Source organism: Neovison vison, chromosome 11 (genome assembly GCF_020171115.1).
Source record: "Neovison vison isolate M4711 chromosome 11, ASM_NN_V1, whole genome shotgun sequence".
Classification (NCBI taxonomy): domain Eukaryota; kingdom Metazoa; phylum Chordata; class Mammalia; order Carnivora; family Mustelidae; genus Neogale; species Neogale vison.
In genome coordinates this window covers 103,637,551-103,655,043 of record NC_058101.1, presented here as the reverse complement: position 1 = coordinate 103,655,043, position 17,493 = coordinate 103,637,551, and the positions used below count along the sequence as shown (strand labels likewise).

The 17,493-nt window shown below is 37.4% G+C and overlaps 1 protein-coding gene across 2 annotated transcripts in view; it reads left to right on the top strand.

The window, feature by feature from the left end:
* TET2 (tet methylcytosine dioxygenase 2) overlaps window positions 1–17,493 on the top strand; it is a 138,882-nt gene that overhangs the window by 76,159 nt on the left and 45,230 nt on the right. The window contains exons 3-6 of one of the 2 annotated variants that reach the window (XM_044224364.1): window positions 9,093–12,556; window positions 14,248–14,338; window positions 15,725–15,818; window positions 16,449–16,657. In XM_044224364.1, the coding sequence (XP_044080299.1) occupies window positions 9,139–12,556; window positions 14,248–14,338; window positions 15,725–15,818; window positions 16,449–16,657 (3,812 nt within the window). In that variant the 5' untranslated portion in view covers window positions 9,093–9,138. Of the gene's footprint in view, window positions 1–9,092; window positions 12,557–14,247; window positions 14,339–15,724; window positions 15,819–16,448; window positions 16,658–17,493 lie in introns of those variants that run through there. The other variant, XM_044224365.1, reaches the window with a different exon arrangement.

The window sequence follows — 17,493 nt, the reverse complement described above, 5'->3', positions numbered from 1 at the left end:
AACTGACATGAGATTTAAATGATGTGTTTTTCTCTCTTGGAACAGTAAAAGACACAACACCAACAAAATCAATAAACCAAAAAATAAAAGCAAAAACAAAAAGCCCTCTTCACAAATTTTGAGCACCATCTACAGCTTTCTGTGATGAGAGATACAGCTCCCATTCTTGAGGGATTCAAAAGGAGTCAAATGGTGTTGAGCTAAATTACAGCCCTAAATGCATATTGGTGAAGTGAGATGCTGATCCATTTGCACACTAATGTGCTATTTTTAAGTCATGCATCATAGCATCTTCAAAGAGGCCTGTCATAATTATGATGGATTAGACTGCAGAGTCAGTCCTCGATGCAGTAATTGTTTCACAGATGCTGCCAGTGTGACTTGAATTCATAATAAATTATGTCAGAGAGGCGGGAGAAGGAGCAAAATCAAACACCAAAGGAAAACTGCTGTGGCTAAACCTGTTCGGGCTTTAGGAAACCAAAATATTAGTCGCTAGTCAAAAGACAGTATTTGCAGCTGAGTATAAATTTGTACCTCTGACATAGAGGATGAAGGGTGACATATTTGGCATTTTTTATTTAAAGTTCTCAATCAAAAAAAAAAAAACAAAAACAAAAAGTTCTCAATCTCTGTCTCAATATCTTTCTTTCCTTCCCTACCTCCCTACCTACCTCCCTCCCTTCCTCTTTCTTTCTCTCTCTCTTTCTTTCTGTCTGTCTGTCTTTCTCTCTTTTCTCACTCATTCACTCTCATAGCTTATGAAAAATTATTTTGGGACATTAGCTGAAATCAGTACGGTGACCGAAACATATTTTTGTGTGTTCCTGTATATATTACATTATCTGGTTATAATTTGACCTTAAGAATTTCAAACAAAATTGGTGATATTTACGGCTGATAGAACTATTCTTTTTCATTCCTTAGAAAGCCATACTTTATAGGAAATAATTGGACTATTAAAATAAAGGGATATGGGCGCCTGGGTGGCTCAGTGGGTTAAGCCTCTGCCTTCAGTTCAGGTCCTGATCTCAGGGTCCTGGGATCGAGTCCCACATCCGGCTCTCTGCTCAGTGGGGAGCCTGCTTCCTCCTCTCTCTCTCTCTCTCTCTCTCTGCCCACTTGTGATCTCTCTCTGTCAAATAAATAAAGTCTTTAAAATAAAGGGATAAGTGTAAATAATACGACTAATAGGATCTAAATTACAACATTTTAAATTTTGGTTTAATTGACATCTGTCATTTAAGTAAATAATTTCTGAGTCTGTCTCTTTAGTCTTTAAAAAAATGCCAGGGGCACCTGTGGAGTAAAGTTGGCTAAGCATCCAACTCTTGGTTTTGGATCAGATATTGATCTCAAGGTTATGAGAGCAAGCCCTGTGTCAGGCTCCGTGTTCAGTCTGCTTGAGATTCTCTCCCTTTCCCTCTGCCCCTCTTGCTCATGCTCTCTCTCTTCCTCAAAAATAAATAAATAAATTTTTATTAAAAGTTCCAAATCTGGTTTTAGAATTTGAATGTTATATTTTGTGGATTCTTAACATTTAAGTCACATTGTTGCCTTTTTAGGGATGAAGAAACCCCATACTGTACCACATAATCAAAAATCCTGTGTGTGCCCACACACACATGCACAATTTAAATAATGAGCTACTTACTGCATTTTGATGAGCAAAGATAACTATTGAAGCAGATAAGCATATACCATGTCTTTTCCTAGGTTAAGAGTTCAGTAGTTAGAAAAGTTTCCATAAGTCATTTGTTGAGTATCATTAGTTTTGTTTTTTTTTTTAAATGTACTCTACGAGATTTTTTACATAGTCTTCTCTGTACTTGATGACTGCTGTTATATTCTACTAGTCCTTCTGCCTCAGTGATGTTGATAGACATGTTTAATGAACATTGATTATTAACCTTTTAAAACTAACTTTGACTTAGTGAGATTTCTATTTGTCTCTTACTAAGGCAAGATGGAATGAAGCTAAATTTCATGAAAGATTTCTGTTGATGGTATCCAGACCTTGACAGCGAAGAGCGTGTTTCCGCTCTCCTGTAGTCCCTTGGCTCTTAAACAGTCACATGGCCTTACCACAGTCCAGGGCAGTGCAGGATCTGTACATCTTTGTGTTAGCTTTATTCCCTAACACTTTCCCTGAGCAGAGATTCAACTAATGCTTGACTGAATGCACAAATGAACTAAAGACTCAAATGTGGGCAAAGTGAATTTATTAGTAAAATAAAACATTTTCCCTGAATTATGCATTTTTCTTGATGCTACTGAGCCACCAGTCTAGCCCTTGTGGGAGAGAGTATTTTGATGCCTAACCTCAAGCAAATTGCTCAGTTCTTACATCTATAAAGTGAGAGAATGGAACTAGATCCTTTCTTATACTCTGAAATGTTTTATATATTATTAGGACCATCATTGTCACATATCATCATATGATATTATGATATCCCATATCACATATGTCACTGTAAAATTTCTTAGTTTAAAATGCAATTCACTAATTCTGTGAACAGGACTTTTGTTGTCCACTATGACTCTGGATTGAAGACTATCAATATGATATGGCATGTACTTGATCTTAGGGAGCTTTCATTCTGTTTCATTTTTTATAAAAAGAAAAGAAAGGAATATGATTTGTTAATATTTGGGTAGCTCTAATCAGTAGTGTGTTGTAACCAGCTTGTAACAGTTTGTGAGAGCAAATTGTAAAATTTTCAGGAATTTTGTGAGCTGAAGGTTGATAGCTTGAAATCAGCCATGACCCATAAAAGCGTCTTTTTAGGAATGTATTAAAAGCTCATTTATTCATTTTTAAGTTGTAGCTAATTACTGCAACATGAAGTGTTGGCACCATGATAAACATTCCTGGGTAAGCCTAACCAGTCATCCTTACCAGGTTTACCAAAAGCTCTTCTGCCTTTACTCTTGCATATAAACTTCATAACAGTTTTAGGGGGGAAATTGCCTTAATTTTGATCTGACAGTATCCTCTTAAGTGAGTCATATCCCTAGTGAAAAATTGAGACTTCTAAAATAAAAATTCTCTCTCCTGATTTTTACAGATACAGTTTTATTTGGCATAAATTACCATACACAAACCTCCCAAGAGCTAGCATTACTTTAAAAAACATTTGAATATTCAATTGCCCAAGGGAACAGTATCCTGATTGGTACTGTACATTATAGTAATTAAGTGTTCTCTAGTATAGGACAAAATAAAAGATATTTAATATCAATCTCAAAACACTCAGCTGTGAAAATTCAAAATATTTCTGATATTACTTACTTATAAGAGCACATATGAATGAATAAAAACAATTTCTACTCCTAGTATCTGAAAAGCAAAAGGAATGTCACACAAAAATCTCTATAGCAAAAATTTACATTCATTCAAAAAACAGTTTAACTTTGAAAAAGTTTTGTTTTTTTTCCCTCAGCTTGTGAAAACAACCTTATTAACTCTAATTTCACTGATCAGCACATAGATACCTACAAAAAGTTATCTTGGATTTTTTTCTTTTATATACAAATTATTGATTTTTATAAGCTTGGGAAAGCTACATAAAGGACACTGTAAAGATGATAGCATCGATGCTTTTTAAAATATTTCTACAATGAGCAACATAAACAAGTCTCATTTCTTTCTTTCTTCCTTTTATTAAAAATAAATAATGCTTGCTAGTGTCAGTATAAAATTAAAAGTGTGCTTTCTAACAACTAAATTACTGGACCATGTAATTTTCTGGGGTATGTACACAAAAAGTGGTTTAGAATATATTAATTATAGAATAGATTAGAATATATAGAATACATTCCTCTTTAGTGGCACTTTTTTTAAAATTTTTTTTTTAATTTATTTGGCAGACGGAGATCACAAGTAGGCAGAGAGGCAGGCAGAGAGAGAGAGGAGGAAGCAGGCTCCCTGCTGAGCAGAGAGCCCGATGTGGGGCTCAATCCCAGGAGGCTGGGATCATGACCTGAGCCGAAAGCAGAAGCTTTAACCCACTGAGCCACCCAGGCACCCCTTCAATGGCACGTTATTGGTTAAAATTTTCTGAATCAGATCCATAAACCAGTAACGAGTGATCCTCAAAAAAAACTATCCTCATCCTAAAATAAAAAGATAATACATAATTTTCCTGCTCTCCTTAAAAAAGTTAACCCTTTAGCTTTTCACATCCAGTGGTTGTACTCAGTAAGGAAATTGCTGTCATGGACAGAATAGTTCTGTTAATAGTTTAAATTAGTATTTAAAGATGGGTATTGTGTTTAAAGTTCCATATTGAAATAAATTTCATTTTAAGTCACCTTCATTTGTTCTTAGGTGCTATTATGCTCATAAAAGATTTGCAAACTCCATCTATTGTAATTCTGCCCTTGACACTTTAAAGAATGTCCAAATTATGTGGAACAGACCATAATAGAGAATAATGTATTAAATGCTTATAGCATTTTATATCTAGAAAACTAAGTTGAACAATATATATTGCATATGGAGCCTGCAAGTTTTATATATAATATAACATAAATGTACGTATGTGTGTATATGTAAATATTTTGATTGGTATGAGTATGAAATGATTTTACAGTTGCCAAAAGAAAGCATTTTTCTGTTACAGTATTTGGAAAGCTAATTGGCCTGGTCCCTAAAGAATTTATCTAGGCTTATTTCTGTCGTCCTTATTTTTAAAAAGTGGTAGTGACCCTGATCTTGCAGAAACCCCTTACATTAAGGACTACAAATCAGTTTTCACTCATGATTCCAGAACCTTAAGTTTTTTTATTATTAAGGATTATTGATGATTAAGAATATTAGTCTAGCTCAGAGCTGTCCAATAGAAATACAACATAAGCCATATATGAAATCTAAAATTTTCCACTACTTACACTAAAACAAGGAAAAATTTAGTAGGAGTAAATAAAATTACTTTAATGATATGTTTTATTTAAAATATCCAAAATAGTATTCTTTCAACATATAATAAATGTTTTTAAAAATCCAGGGGTTTTTTTTGTTGTTTTGGTTTTTTTGTTTTGTTTTGTTTTTATCCACACTAAAGGCTTTGAAATCCAGCATGTACACTTAGGGCACATCTTCATTTGTGCTCACCACATTTAAAGGGCCCCAGAGCCATATGTAACTAGTGGCTATGCACATCTAACCCAACTCTTAACATCTGTAGGAAGTTGGTCTAGCAGAAGTGAATCACTTTGCTCTTTTGTTTTCTTTGTCCAATAGGAATTGTGACTTTGCAGTTTAAGTTTTATTTACTAATTAAGTAATATAGATGCCTAAAAGTTACAAATATAATAATAAAATGTAGTTTCTTTCCCAGTGCTATTCTCCAAACTCTTCAGTCTTTTTTCTGGATGTAAAATGCTATTACAGTTGTGTTGTGTATCCGCCCAGAGCTGATTTTATATTTATTTTTGTAAATGCACAGTTGTAGCATTTTTAAAGGATTTTATTTATTCATTTGAAAGAGAGAGAGGGCCAGTGAGCATGAGCAAGGGAGGGGAGCGGGGGAGAGAGGGAGAAGTAGACAACGCATTCAGTATGAAGCCCAGTGCTTGATCCTGAGACCATGATCTGAGCCAAAGTCAGACGTTTAACTGACTGAGCCACCCGGGCGCCCCCCAGTTGTAGCATTCTTACACATACTGTTCTGTAGCTTGCTGTATTTCATTTAATTATGTGGAAATACTTACACCTGAAAATGTAGGTTGTTTCCAACCATTTACTATTACAGGAGATTGTTCATACATCACTTAACATATTATATGAGTATATTTGTTAGATAACTTCTTAAAACTGAAGGGTCAAAGAAAATTTCTTTGAAACTCTGTAGATTATTACTTAATTGTCCTCCATGGTATTTGTACTTGTTTTCACTCCCCTGAACCATACAAGGGAGTGTCTCTTCCCTTATGTGCTTACCAGTATTTCATATTATCAAACTTTTTGATCTTTGCTAATTTGAGAAAAAAAAAAACACTGTATCTTGCTGAGGTTTTAATTTACATTTCTTTTTATGAGTTGTACTAGACATCTTTTTAAACATTTTTTTTTAAAGATTTTATTTATTTATTTGAGAGAGAGAGACAGTGAGAGAGAGCACGAGCGAGGAGAAGGTCAGAGAGCGAAGCAGACTCCCCATGGAGCTGGGAGCCTGATGCGGGACTCGATCCTGGGACTCCAGGATCACGCCCTGAGCCGAAGGCAGTCGTCCAACCAACTGAGCCACCCAGGCGTCCCATCTTTTTAAACATTTAAAGGCCACTTGCATTTCATTTTCTGTGAACTGCCCATGTCCTTCGCTCATTTTTCTATTCAATGATTGGTTTTTCCCTTGTTGATCTGTCAGAGTTCTGTATATTAAGAAAGGTTTATATGATTTTTAATTTTACTTATGGGTTTATGTTTGCATGCATATATTTTACTGAACTTTCTCATTTTTTTTATGGCTTCTAGAATTTGTGTCATAAAGAATTTACCCAGTCATTAGATTATTTTTTTTAAAAGTTTTCTCAGACTGTTATAGACTTTTTAGGGTTTTGTTTTACATACTTAACTATTAAATCTATCAAAATTCATTCTGGTATAAGATGTTAGGGGTAGATCCAACTTTATCATTTTTTCAGAAAACTATCCAGTTCCAATATCATATTGATTGGCAATGCCATCAGGATGCCACATTTCTGTGTTAGAATTGATTTCTGTACATTCTGTTCTGTTTCATTGGTCTTATTAACACTCTTTCATTTACGGATTTCCAAGTACAAGCTGTGTGAAGTACAGTAGCCTTTGTTCCTTTTTAGTATCTTTTAATTTGGTTACTGCTCTGCCCAGGCCCCTTTACAATTCTTTTTCAGGTTATTCCTGGTTATCCAGTTTGTTTATTTTTCCATATGAACTTTAGAGTCAGGTTCTTTAATTCTTCACAACATTCTGCCAGTGTTTTCATTGAGAATATACTAAATTAATAAATTCATTTGACAACTACCCCAAAATAGTGTACCTTTCTCCTTGTTTTGCTTTTGTGTATCTGTCAATACTGTCTTAAAGATTTAAATAGTCCTTCCATGTTTCTTGCTAAATTTATTCCTACTGTTTTAAGAATATTTTTTCTGTTACAGTATTTTATTCCACTAAAGTTTCTGACTGGTTGTTGCTTTTATGTATCAGAGCTATTGAGTACTTTTCTCATAACTTTAAGTACTTTTCTCATAAATTTAACAGTTGTTCAGTTGATTCTCTTGGTTGACCAATACAATCTTATTATCTGTAAATGATAACTTTATTGTGGCTTTCCAATGTTTATGTCTTATTTCTTCCTCTTTTTCACTTGTCTTGGTTAGTAAGCGATGGCTATTTTAATAGTTTTTTATAGCCCAAAAGGAAAATAGCCTAGACATCCTTAAAATAAATGTGATGAGAAAAACTGTGGGAAAATAAACCATGACTTTACTGTGAATGAGGCAGCATTCACTTTATAGATTATTTATGTTTTTGAGTGCCCATTTCTCCCTGCACTCCAATCACTTAGACTTTGAAATCTCCATCACTATTGGTCTCTAATATACTTGAATTAATGAGTGAATGAAGAAATGATTGTAAGATGAGCAAGTTCATACCAGTTTTGTGAAACTGATTGGATACTCACTCTATACAAAACACAGTAGAGTATTAAGAAGTTCACAGCCCAGAGAGTATAAACAAAATAAATTCAAGTATTATATATTCAGCAGCAAACCATATACAAGACATAGAAATAACATAGAAATGGGAGTGATTAATTGTTTTGGAAAATCAAAGAAGCAATCATAAAGGAAGTAATACCTGAGACTGTTTCAGACACATATGAGTCACTGGGCAAATCAGGGGACTAAGAAGACATTCTAGCCGGACAAAACAACAGCATGGAAGCCTGAAACCATTTACCATGTTTGGGTATTTATAAGCTGTTGTCATATTTGGAGTATAAGCTGTGAGAGGATATAGAAGGAAAGAAGAACAGAAATCTGCCTATGAAAAACCATTTGGATCAAGTAGGAATTCTCAGTAGGAGTGGGCAGTCAGCCCCTATGGAGGAAGACACAGAATCACCTAGAAGTGACATTTTATAAATGATAGTTCTTTTTTTTAATTAATATTATAATGTATTATTTGTGTCAAGGGTACAGGTCTGTGTCTCATCAGTCTTACACAATTCATAGCACTCAACCATGACACATACCTTCCCCAGTGTCCATCACCCAGCTACCCCATCCCTCTCATGCCCCTCCCCTCCAGCAACCCTCAGTTTGTTTCCTGAGATTAAGAGTCTCTTATGGTTTGTCTCCCTTCCCGGTCCCATCTTATTTAAAAGCACTTCTCACCCCATTCCATTTGCTGGAATAGTAACACTTAAGGGAGCACCTCTTGTCTTGCAGGCATGTGGATGAAAGAGTTTGAGAACTCCTAATACAGGAAATAAGGAGCCAGAAAAGCATGTTAAGGAGGATATGACATCAGATTTGCATTGAAAACATTCCCTTCGGTAATAATTTGAAGGAACCTTGAAGGACTAGGGAGAGGACAGGCTGGGCTGGGGAAGAAACCCTCTAAAAAGCTACTGTAACAAATAAGCAAAATAATGTAGGTCTGGTTACCAAGTGTCAGTGGGGATAATTCAAGGGACATATAGGAAATGGGATTGATAAACCTTAGCAAGTGATTGGATGTATAAGATACTAGAGAAGGTAGAAAGGAGGTAATCCTTCTCTATTCTTAGCATTTTGACAGAAAGAATTATTTGAGAAGGAAGCTGATTCTCTTTACTAATACAGTATGAACTTCCCACATTAGCCCATGATTTTGATCATATTTCTTCTCCACGACTATTAATATTTGAGAGTTGCTCAGAAGACAAGCGTAATCAGTTCCTGAGGAGCTATTGGTTTTCACTCTGAAACATGAAAATGAGTATCTCAGTTTGCTATGTCTAGGAATTTCAGTATCATCAATGCCATCATTATTCTTCCAGATTTATTATTACTGCTAATAGGTATTAATGAACTTCAATTTCTGTTTCCCTGCTCTTTAGAATTCATTCAGAGGGCAGCCTCGTGGATGGCCCCGAAGCAAGCCTGATGGAACAGGACAGAACCAACCATGTTGAGGGCAACAGACTAAGTCCATTCCTGACACCATCTCCTTCTCCCTTATGCCAGACAGAACCTCTGGTTCTAAAGCTCCAGAATGGAAGCCCATTAACTGAGCGACCTTATTCAGAAGTAAATGGAGACACCAAGTGGCAGTCTTTCAAAAGTTACTATGGAATACCCCCTATGAAGAGAAGCCAGAACAGTCGCGGGAGTCCGGACTTTATACAAGAAGGTAGAGGGTATTCCAGATGCTTACAAAACGGAGGAATCAAGCGCACAGTTAGTGAACCTTCCCTCTCTGGGCTTCACCAGAGCAAGAAATTGAGACAAGACCAAAAGGCTAATGGAGAAAGAAATAACTTCGGGGAAAGCCAAGAAAGAAATCCAGGCAAAGGCAGCAGTCAAACGAATGTCTCCGATTTGAGTGATAAGAGAGAATCTGTGAGCTCTGTAGCCCAAGAAAATGCAGTTAAAGATTTCATTGGTTTTTCAGCACATAACTGCAGTAGGTCTGAAAAACCAGAGCTTCAGATTCTGAATGAGCAAGAAGAGAAAAATGCTAACTATCATGACAAGAATATTGTATTACTTCTTAAAAACAAGGCAGTGCTAATGCCTAATGGTGCTACAGTTTCTGCCTCTTCCATGGAAAACACACATGGTGAACTCCTGGAAAAAACACTGTCTCAATATTATCCAGATTGTGTTTCCGTTGCGGTGCAGAAAACCACATCTCACATACATGCCATTAACAGTCAGGCTACTAACGAGTTGTCCTGTGAGATCACTCACCCATCGCATACCTCAGGGCAGATCAATGTCCCACAGACCTCGAACTCTGAGCTGCCTCCCGAGCCAGTTGCAGTGGTGACTGAGGCCTGTGATGCTGACAAAGCCAGTAAGACAGGTGCAGTGATAGGGACCTGTCCCTTTCAGAAACCAGAAAAACAAAAATCAGTTTTTGACAGATGCCTGTCACGTGCCGAAAACAGTACCATCCAAGGAACCACAGAGCTGGTATCTGGTGAAGAATTCTGTTCAGGTTCCAGCAGCAATTTGCAGGCTCCTGGTGGCAGCTCTGAACGATATTTAAAGCAAAATGAAACAAATGGTGCTTACTTCAAGCAAAGCTCAGTGTTCACTAAGGATTCCTTTTCTGCCCCTACCACACCACCACCACCATCACAATTGCGTCTTTCTCCCCCTCCTCCTCTTCCAGAGGTTTCTCAGCTTCCTTCAGAAGGAAAAAGCACTCTGAACGATGGAGTTTTGGAAGAACACCATCACTACCCCAACCAAAGTAACACAGCTCTTTTAAGGGAAGTAAAAATAGAGGGTCAGCCCGAGGCACGGCCATCCCCAAGTCCTAATCCATCTACACGTGCATCCAACCACTCTCTGATGCTTCCAGAAAGGCCTCAGAATAATTGTGTTAACCAGAATGACATACAAACTCCAGGGACGATGACAGTTCCAGCATGTTCTGAGAAAGCGAGACAAATATCAGAACACATCATGCATAACCCACCAATGCTGGGTAGCAGTGGGGATCCCCAAGACCACTGCCAGCGGTTGATGGGACACAAAGAGCAAGATATTCCGAAGGGTCGAGACAAGGAACAAACACGAGGTCTTGTGCTCCCAGCACAGCCCTCTCTGAAACCGGGGTGGATTGAACTGAAGCCCCCTCATTTTCATCAAGCAGAATCCCACCCAAAATGTCCTGAGGCATCACTGCGGTCAGTTCTTCAGTATCAGTCCAACCCCGCCAATCAAATGACCTCCAAACAATACACTGGAAATTCCAGCCTGCCTGGGGGACTCCCAGGGCAGGCTTACATCCAGAAAATAATGCAGCCAGAGCAGAGGCCACAAAGGTACCAAGGTGAGATGAATCGAGAGCAGGCTCAAGGTACATTGGACCAGCAGCTCCAGTTCCAAAAACCTTCACTCCAGGTGCACTTCTCCAAGACAGACCCTTCATCCAAAGCTCACGTGCAGTCATTGTGCACCCACAGGTTTTATTTTGAACAAAGACCAGATTCCCAAACTGAGAAACTCCTACCTGCATCGTTAAAACAGCACTTGAATCAGCAGGCTTCAGAGACTGAGCCATTCTCAAACTCACACATTTTACAACACAAGCCTCATAAGCAGGCAGCACAAACACAAACACAACCATCCCAGAACTCGCTTATCTCTCAAAACCAGCAGCAGCAGCAAAAATTACAAATGAAGAATAAAGAACAAATGCCCCAGACTTTTTCTCATCCCCAAGGCAACAATGATCGGCAAAGAGAAGGATCATTCTTTAGCCAGATTAAAGTGGAGGAATGTTTCCATGGTGAAAATCAGTATTTGAAATCAAGTGAGTTCCAGACTCCTACTGCTCAAATGGGATTGGAGCAAGTACAGAATATCAATAGTAGAAATCCCCCCTATGGTCAGATCTTGAAATCAAATCCAAGCAAACTACAGATTCCTTGTTCAAACAATACACACCTAGTTCCAGAAAATAAAGAACAGACTATAAATCCTGAACTCTTTGCAGGAAACAAGACCCAAAACTTGCATCACAGGCAATATTTTCCAAATAATGTGACTCCAAAGCAAGATGTTCTTCATAGGTGCTTTCACGAACAAGAGCAGAAGCCTCAACAAGCTTCAGTTCTACAGGGATATAGAAGTAGGAACCAAGATATGCCTGGCCAGCAAGCAGCACAGCTGCCTCAGCAAAGGTACCTGATGCAAACCCAGGCAAATGCTTTCCCTGCGTCTGACCAGGGAGGAAGTCACATTCAGACTCCTCCCCAGAAGGACCTTCAAAAGCATGCTGCTCTAAGGTGGCACCTCTTGCAAAAGCAAGAGCAGCAGCAAACACAACACCCCCATACTGAGTCTTGTCATAGTCAGATGCACAGACCAATTAAGGTTGAACCTGGATCCAAGCCCCATACCTGTATGCGCTCCACGTCAGCACAGCCAGAAAGCAAAACGTGGAAAAAAATAACTAAGCAAGAGATTCCACCTCCAAGTTGTGATAATGTGCAGCAAAGGAGCATCCTTGAGACCATGGAGCAACATCTGAAGCAGTTTCAGGTCAAATCATTATTTGACCATAGGGCTCTGACTCTCAAATCACAGAAGCAAGTAAAAGTTGAAATGTCAGGGCCGGTCACAGTTTTAACTAGACAGACCACAGCTGCAGAACTCGATAGCCACACCCAAGCTCTAGAACAGCAAGCAACTCCTTCTTCAGAAAAGACACCAACCAAAAGAACAGCTGGCTCTGTTCTCAATAATTTTTTAGAGTCACCTTCCAAATTACTAGATACTCCTATAAAAAATTTATTGGATACACCTGTCAAGACTCAGTATGATTTCCCATCATGCAGATGTGTAGGTAAGTGCTAGAAATGTACTGAGACACATGGTGTTTATCCAGAATTAGCAAATTCATCTTCTGATATGGGATTTTCTTTCTTTAAGAAAAAAAAAAAGAAAAGAAAGAAACCCTGAGTCTGGCAGCAATTTGTAAAGGCTCATAAAAAACCTGAAGCTTACATTTCTTGTCTTTAAATTACAGATGCTTGTGCTGTGCAAGAGAGAACTTCACTTACATTAGTTTTTCCAAAAAAGAAAAAATTAAAACAATGTGCATGCTCATATCTTCCTCTAATCAGCCCCTTTAAAATGTAAAGGTTTCTGTTTTAGATTAATCAATCTGTTTAACTCTTTGTATATCATCTTCTGGAGAGACACCTAGGCATCTCTAAAAACATCTGTTAAAATGAGAAAAATAACTGCTATCTGCAACTTAATGTGGGAGCTTTTTCATATGTATTAATTCAAGGTTGAACGTATTAGTGGTTTTACAACAGTAATTTCTCAATGGGGGGAAATTACCTTCAATCTTGGTGAGTTGGGGAAAATTGTAATGCTGAAGTTCGAAATACTCATGACATTGCCCTTCATTTACACACTTGAAATATTGTATGATTTATATTCATTTTGATTCTGTTTTCTCTTTAAAATGTCATCTTTTTGATAGAAAATATGCAATACGTTTTTTTCTTTTTTCTCAAACACTTTTTTGTTAAAATTCAAGATATATGATAGGGAAACATTTTGCTGATAGATGCACATGTATATATATAATACATATAAAATACATATAAAGACTTTATTAGAGTCCCTCAGTGTGGATATAGTAGAAGACATTTGAAAAGACAAATATTAAACCGATATGTCCAGTGGCCCACCCACCTCATGTTCTTCCTCTTACAACAGACACCCCACACTTTATAGAAGAATGGAGGGAGGAGTCATACCGCCCCTTTGTGTGGTTAATTTTAGGTTGCCTCAGGGGTGCCATACCACACATGTCATAGATAACATTAGGTAAGTTCTAATCCTCTACAGTCTCTTCTCCGAGAACTCTAACATCTCTTCCCACTTTCCATCTTCAGTAGTCTACAAGAACCTCTTCCTCTTACCGGACCTTCTCTCCAGTATTTTCTCTCATCATAAATTTTTCTTAAAGTACATACAAATATGGGTCTGGAATTAATATTCTTATTTTCAAAACACAACAATTAAATGTTGGGGAGAAACAAAAGGAGAAAAAGATACCTTGACAATAAAAACAGCAATATCCTGGGGATATGATAAAACAGGAAGCTTTATTTTTAATCTTTTAACATCCAAGTATCAGGCAGGCTTCTAGTCAGCTATAATTTTTTTTTTTTTCAGTTCAAAAAAACGGGATTGTAGTTGGTATTACATATAATATATTCTAATTCCCTCGCCGTTTTGTTTAGTTCCACTTATTTTGTTTAAAATAAATAATTTCTTATTCCGTATCTGAAATGTAATTTAATATTTTTTATCCAACAGCCAGCATGTACATATACTTAATTATTTGGCACATTTTCTAATAGATTAGTCCATCAATTTATTCATTTTAAAGAAAAAAAATGTTTAAAGTCACATTTAGGGCCCTTAATGTGCAGTTGGGGGATAAGCTTTGTGGATGTAGCCTTTATATTTAGTATAATTGAGGTCTAAAATAATAATCTTCTATTATCTCAACAGAGCAAATTATTGAAAAAGATGAAGGTCCTTTTTATACCCATCTAGGAGCAGGTCCTAATGTGGCAGCTATTAGAGAAATCATGGAAGAAAGGTAATTAACGCAAAGGCACAGGGCAGATTAACGTTTATCCTTTTGTATATGTCAGAATTTTTTCAGCTTTCACATACAAAGCAGTAAACAATTGTAAATTGAGTAATTATTAGTAGGCTTAGCTATTCTAGGGTTGCCAGCACTCCACACTGTGCTATTCACCAGAGAGTCACAATATTTGACAGGACTAATAGTCTGCGAGCTGGCACAGGCTGCCCACTTTGAGATGGATGCCAGAAAACCCAGGCACGCACGAGAACCAGCCAGCCCGCCTGCCAGGCACAGGGGTGCTGGCACGGGCTGCAAAAAGAGGCCCCACTCTGGCTTTCCCAATTGATGATAAAGTGTCAGAGAAGAAAGAGGGGAGATGTGGTTTAAGAAAGGAATCATCGAGTTAAATGCACCTAGAGCTGTAAATGAGTAGTTATCGCTAAGGAAGTTGTCCCTTAGTATAAGCAGAGGGTAAGTGTGAGATGCTGAATAGAAATGGAGACAGATTCTATTTATAGCTACATTTTTTTTTTTTTTACTGTCAGTCACAGGTAGGCAAGTATTTACCTCAATCTACACAGTTAGTCTTGCATGTAGAAGACTCTTATGAGTGAGACAGTTGATGCAGAGAGAGACTTTCAAATAGGTATCCACAGATGTGAGCTGTTAACTATGGTAGGAAGTAGACAGTGTTATCATTAAAATACGTTAGACATTGTGGGCAGCAAGGACATATTTTGTATCATTCTTGCCCAATTTACAAGTTACCCATTTCTAAATTAGTGTGTAGAAATTCATTAAATAATCCTCTAGTAGCCTGGCAGATACAGTAGATTTCCCTAAATGCCTTTTGTTATTAGCAAGTAGTAAATGGTCATAAGGGAAAATATAATCTATCTCTAGAACTATCCTGTATTTTCAAAATTGCTGAATACTAGTTATTTGCAAGCCATCTTTAAAAAATGGTAGAGAGTCTGTGAGGAACAGTTCTAACTAAAATCTATTGTGATTCCCCAAGTTTTAAAATAGCTAAATCTAGTAGAGGACAAAAATCAAATAGTATCTATCTTAGAAGACTGAATTTAACAAACTTAAAAAAGTTTTGTGCTTTGTGAAATTGTTTAAAAATAAGCTTTCCCATTTATTTTCACCCAACATATAATTTCAAAATAGTTCATTATGGTTATCAATATATTTTGATACCAAAGAAATACAAAGCTTAAAGTCTGTTATCCTGTTTGCTTGGCTTAGACTTATTTTTTAAAAATGAATTAAACCATTCATTTCTCAGGGTGTGGTCATAGAATAAAATTATGCTCAAATGTTCAGTATTTTGTTTGCCTCAGTTTCATTTGCTAATTTTATGTGTGTGTGTTTCTGTGGATTTCTTTTAAGGTTTGGACAGAAGGGTAAAGCTATTAGGATTGAAAGAGTCATCTATACTGGTAAAGAAGGCAAAAGTTCTCAGGGATGTCCTATTGCTAAATGGGTAAGTGTGACCTGACAAGGCCTTTGGTCTTCAGTCTTGGGAGTTTTGATTCATTAATCTAACCCTGAGAATTGGGTTACCAGATAAAAGAGTCATTTATGCCGGTTGAAATGAATATTGCTTATTTTTATTTTGTGTTAGCTCTTAAGAAAAAGGCAGATTAGCTTTGAAAGTACATACAAACTATATTTAATTGAAAGAATTTAATGGAGAGGAGGAGGTCCATTCAAATTGATAAAAAGTATGATTCTTCCTGGAATGTGAAGTCATCCGTAATTTTTTAAATACCTTCCATTAATCTTTATATTGTCATTTTTGAAAACCTTGAAGTTTGTGAAAAAGACCTGCTTGTCTTCCATATAGCTCTAGGTTTAATGCAGGGGTCATTGCCCCTCCCTGCACTGGTATAGTCTGCTAAACATTGAGCAGTTTTGCCTCTCTCTGGGTTCTAACCCCATTTTACAGATGGGTAGCAAAAGGCAAGTTGCACGTGCTGGCAAATGTTGCCCTAATTGTGACCCAGACATGAAAAATATGCATACATAAATCGTTGCTCTCCTCTGCCACAAGTGACCCTTGTTTTGTTTTGGTTGGGGTGGGGGTGTTGGGGTGGAATGGGGACCCGCACAGGTGGTTCGCAGAAGCTGCAGTGAAGAGAAACTGCTGTGCTTGGTGCGGGAGCGAGCTGGCCACACCTGTGAGGCTGCAGTGATTGTGATTCTCATCCTGGTGTGGGAAGGAATCCCATTGTCCCTGGCTGACAAACTCTACTCCGAGCTCACTGAAACCCTGAGGAAATACGGCACTCTCACCAATCGCCGGTGTGCCCTGAATGAAGAGTAAGTGAAGCCTCCCCTCTCGTTTCACTGACAGCAAAACCTGATCATGGGTCTGACTCATGGGAGTCGAACCTGCATTTTTACATTTATTTATACAATGGGGACCAGCACGCCTGTTTCACAGTCAAGCAGAAGGAAGTTGGATTTGCTAACATGTGTAATTTGAGGTGATTTCGCTAACCATTTCGTACCTTCGGGCAGTGTAGACATTTCGTTAGGAGCAGCTTGCTGAAAGTCTGAATGTCTGTACCATATCATGAATTCGATCGTGCCATAAACTTGAAAATATCTGTGTGTCCACTTGCTACAGTGAGAAGTCTTGTATGCCTGGCCACCACACTAGTAAGTATTGACACCATTTCTGTGTTGCAGTATCTGAAACAGATACATAATTGTAAGGTAACGAACATCAAAATAGAAGGCTTACAGAATTTCTGTAGAAACGAACTGATTCATACATCAGTTCAATCTCCTTTATTATTAACACAATAGTAATAAAGATCGCTTTCATTTTTACTGCTACTATATAAGCAAAAGTTAGTGGCTATAGTGACATGCACTGTTTTCGAGGACTATTAACATGTGGCATAGGAGGGCAGGGGTATCCAGTTAAACATGTTTAGTGCATCCAAGTGCTACTATGTTTTTGTTTGTTAACCTCATCCAGTTTAGGATATTTAACTCTTCACTTGGAGAAAGCTTCATTACTAATGTTCCTCTGCTTTGCTATTCCTGTGTAACATTAGAATACAGAAGGATTCATAGTGCTACACTGAAATCCTACAGGAGTTATTTTACTCAAATTGATCCTAAAATAATTTTAATTTTGCACTTCT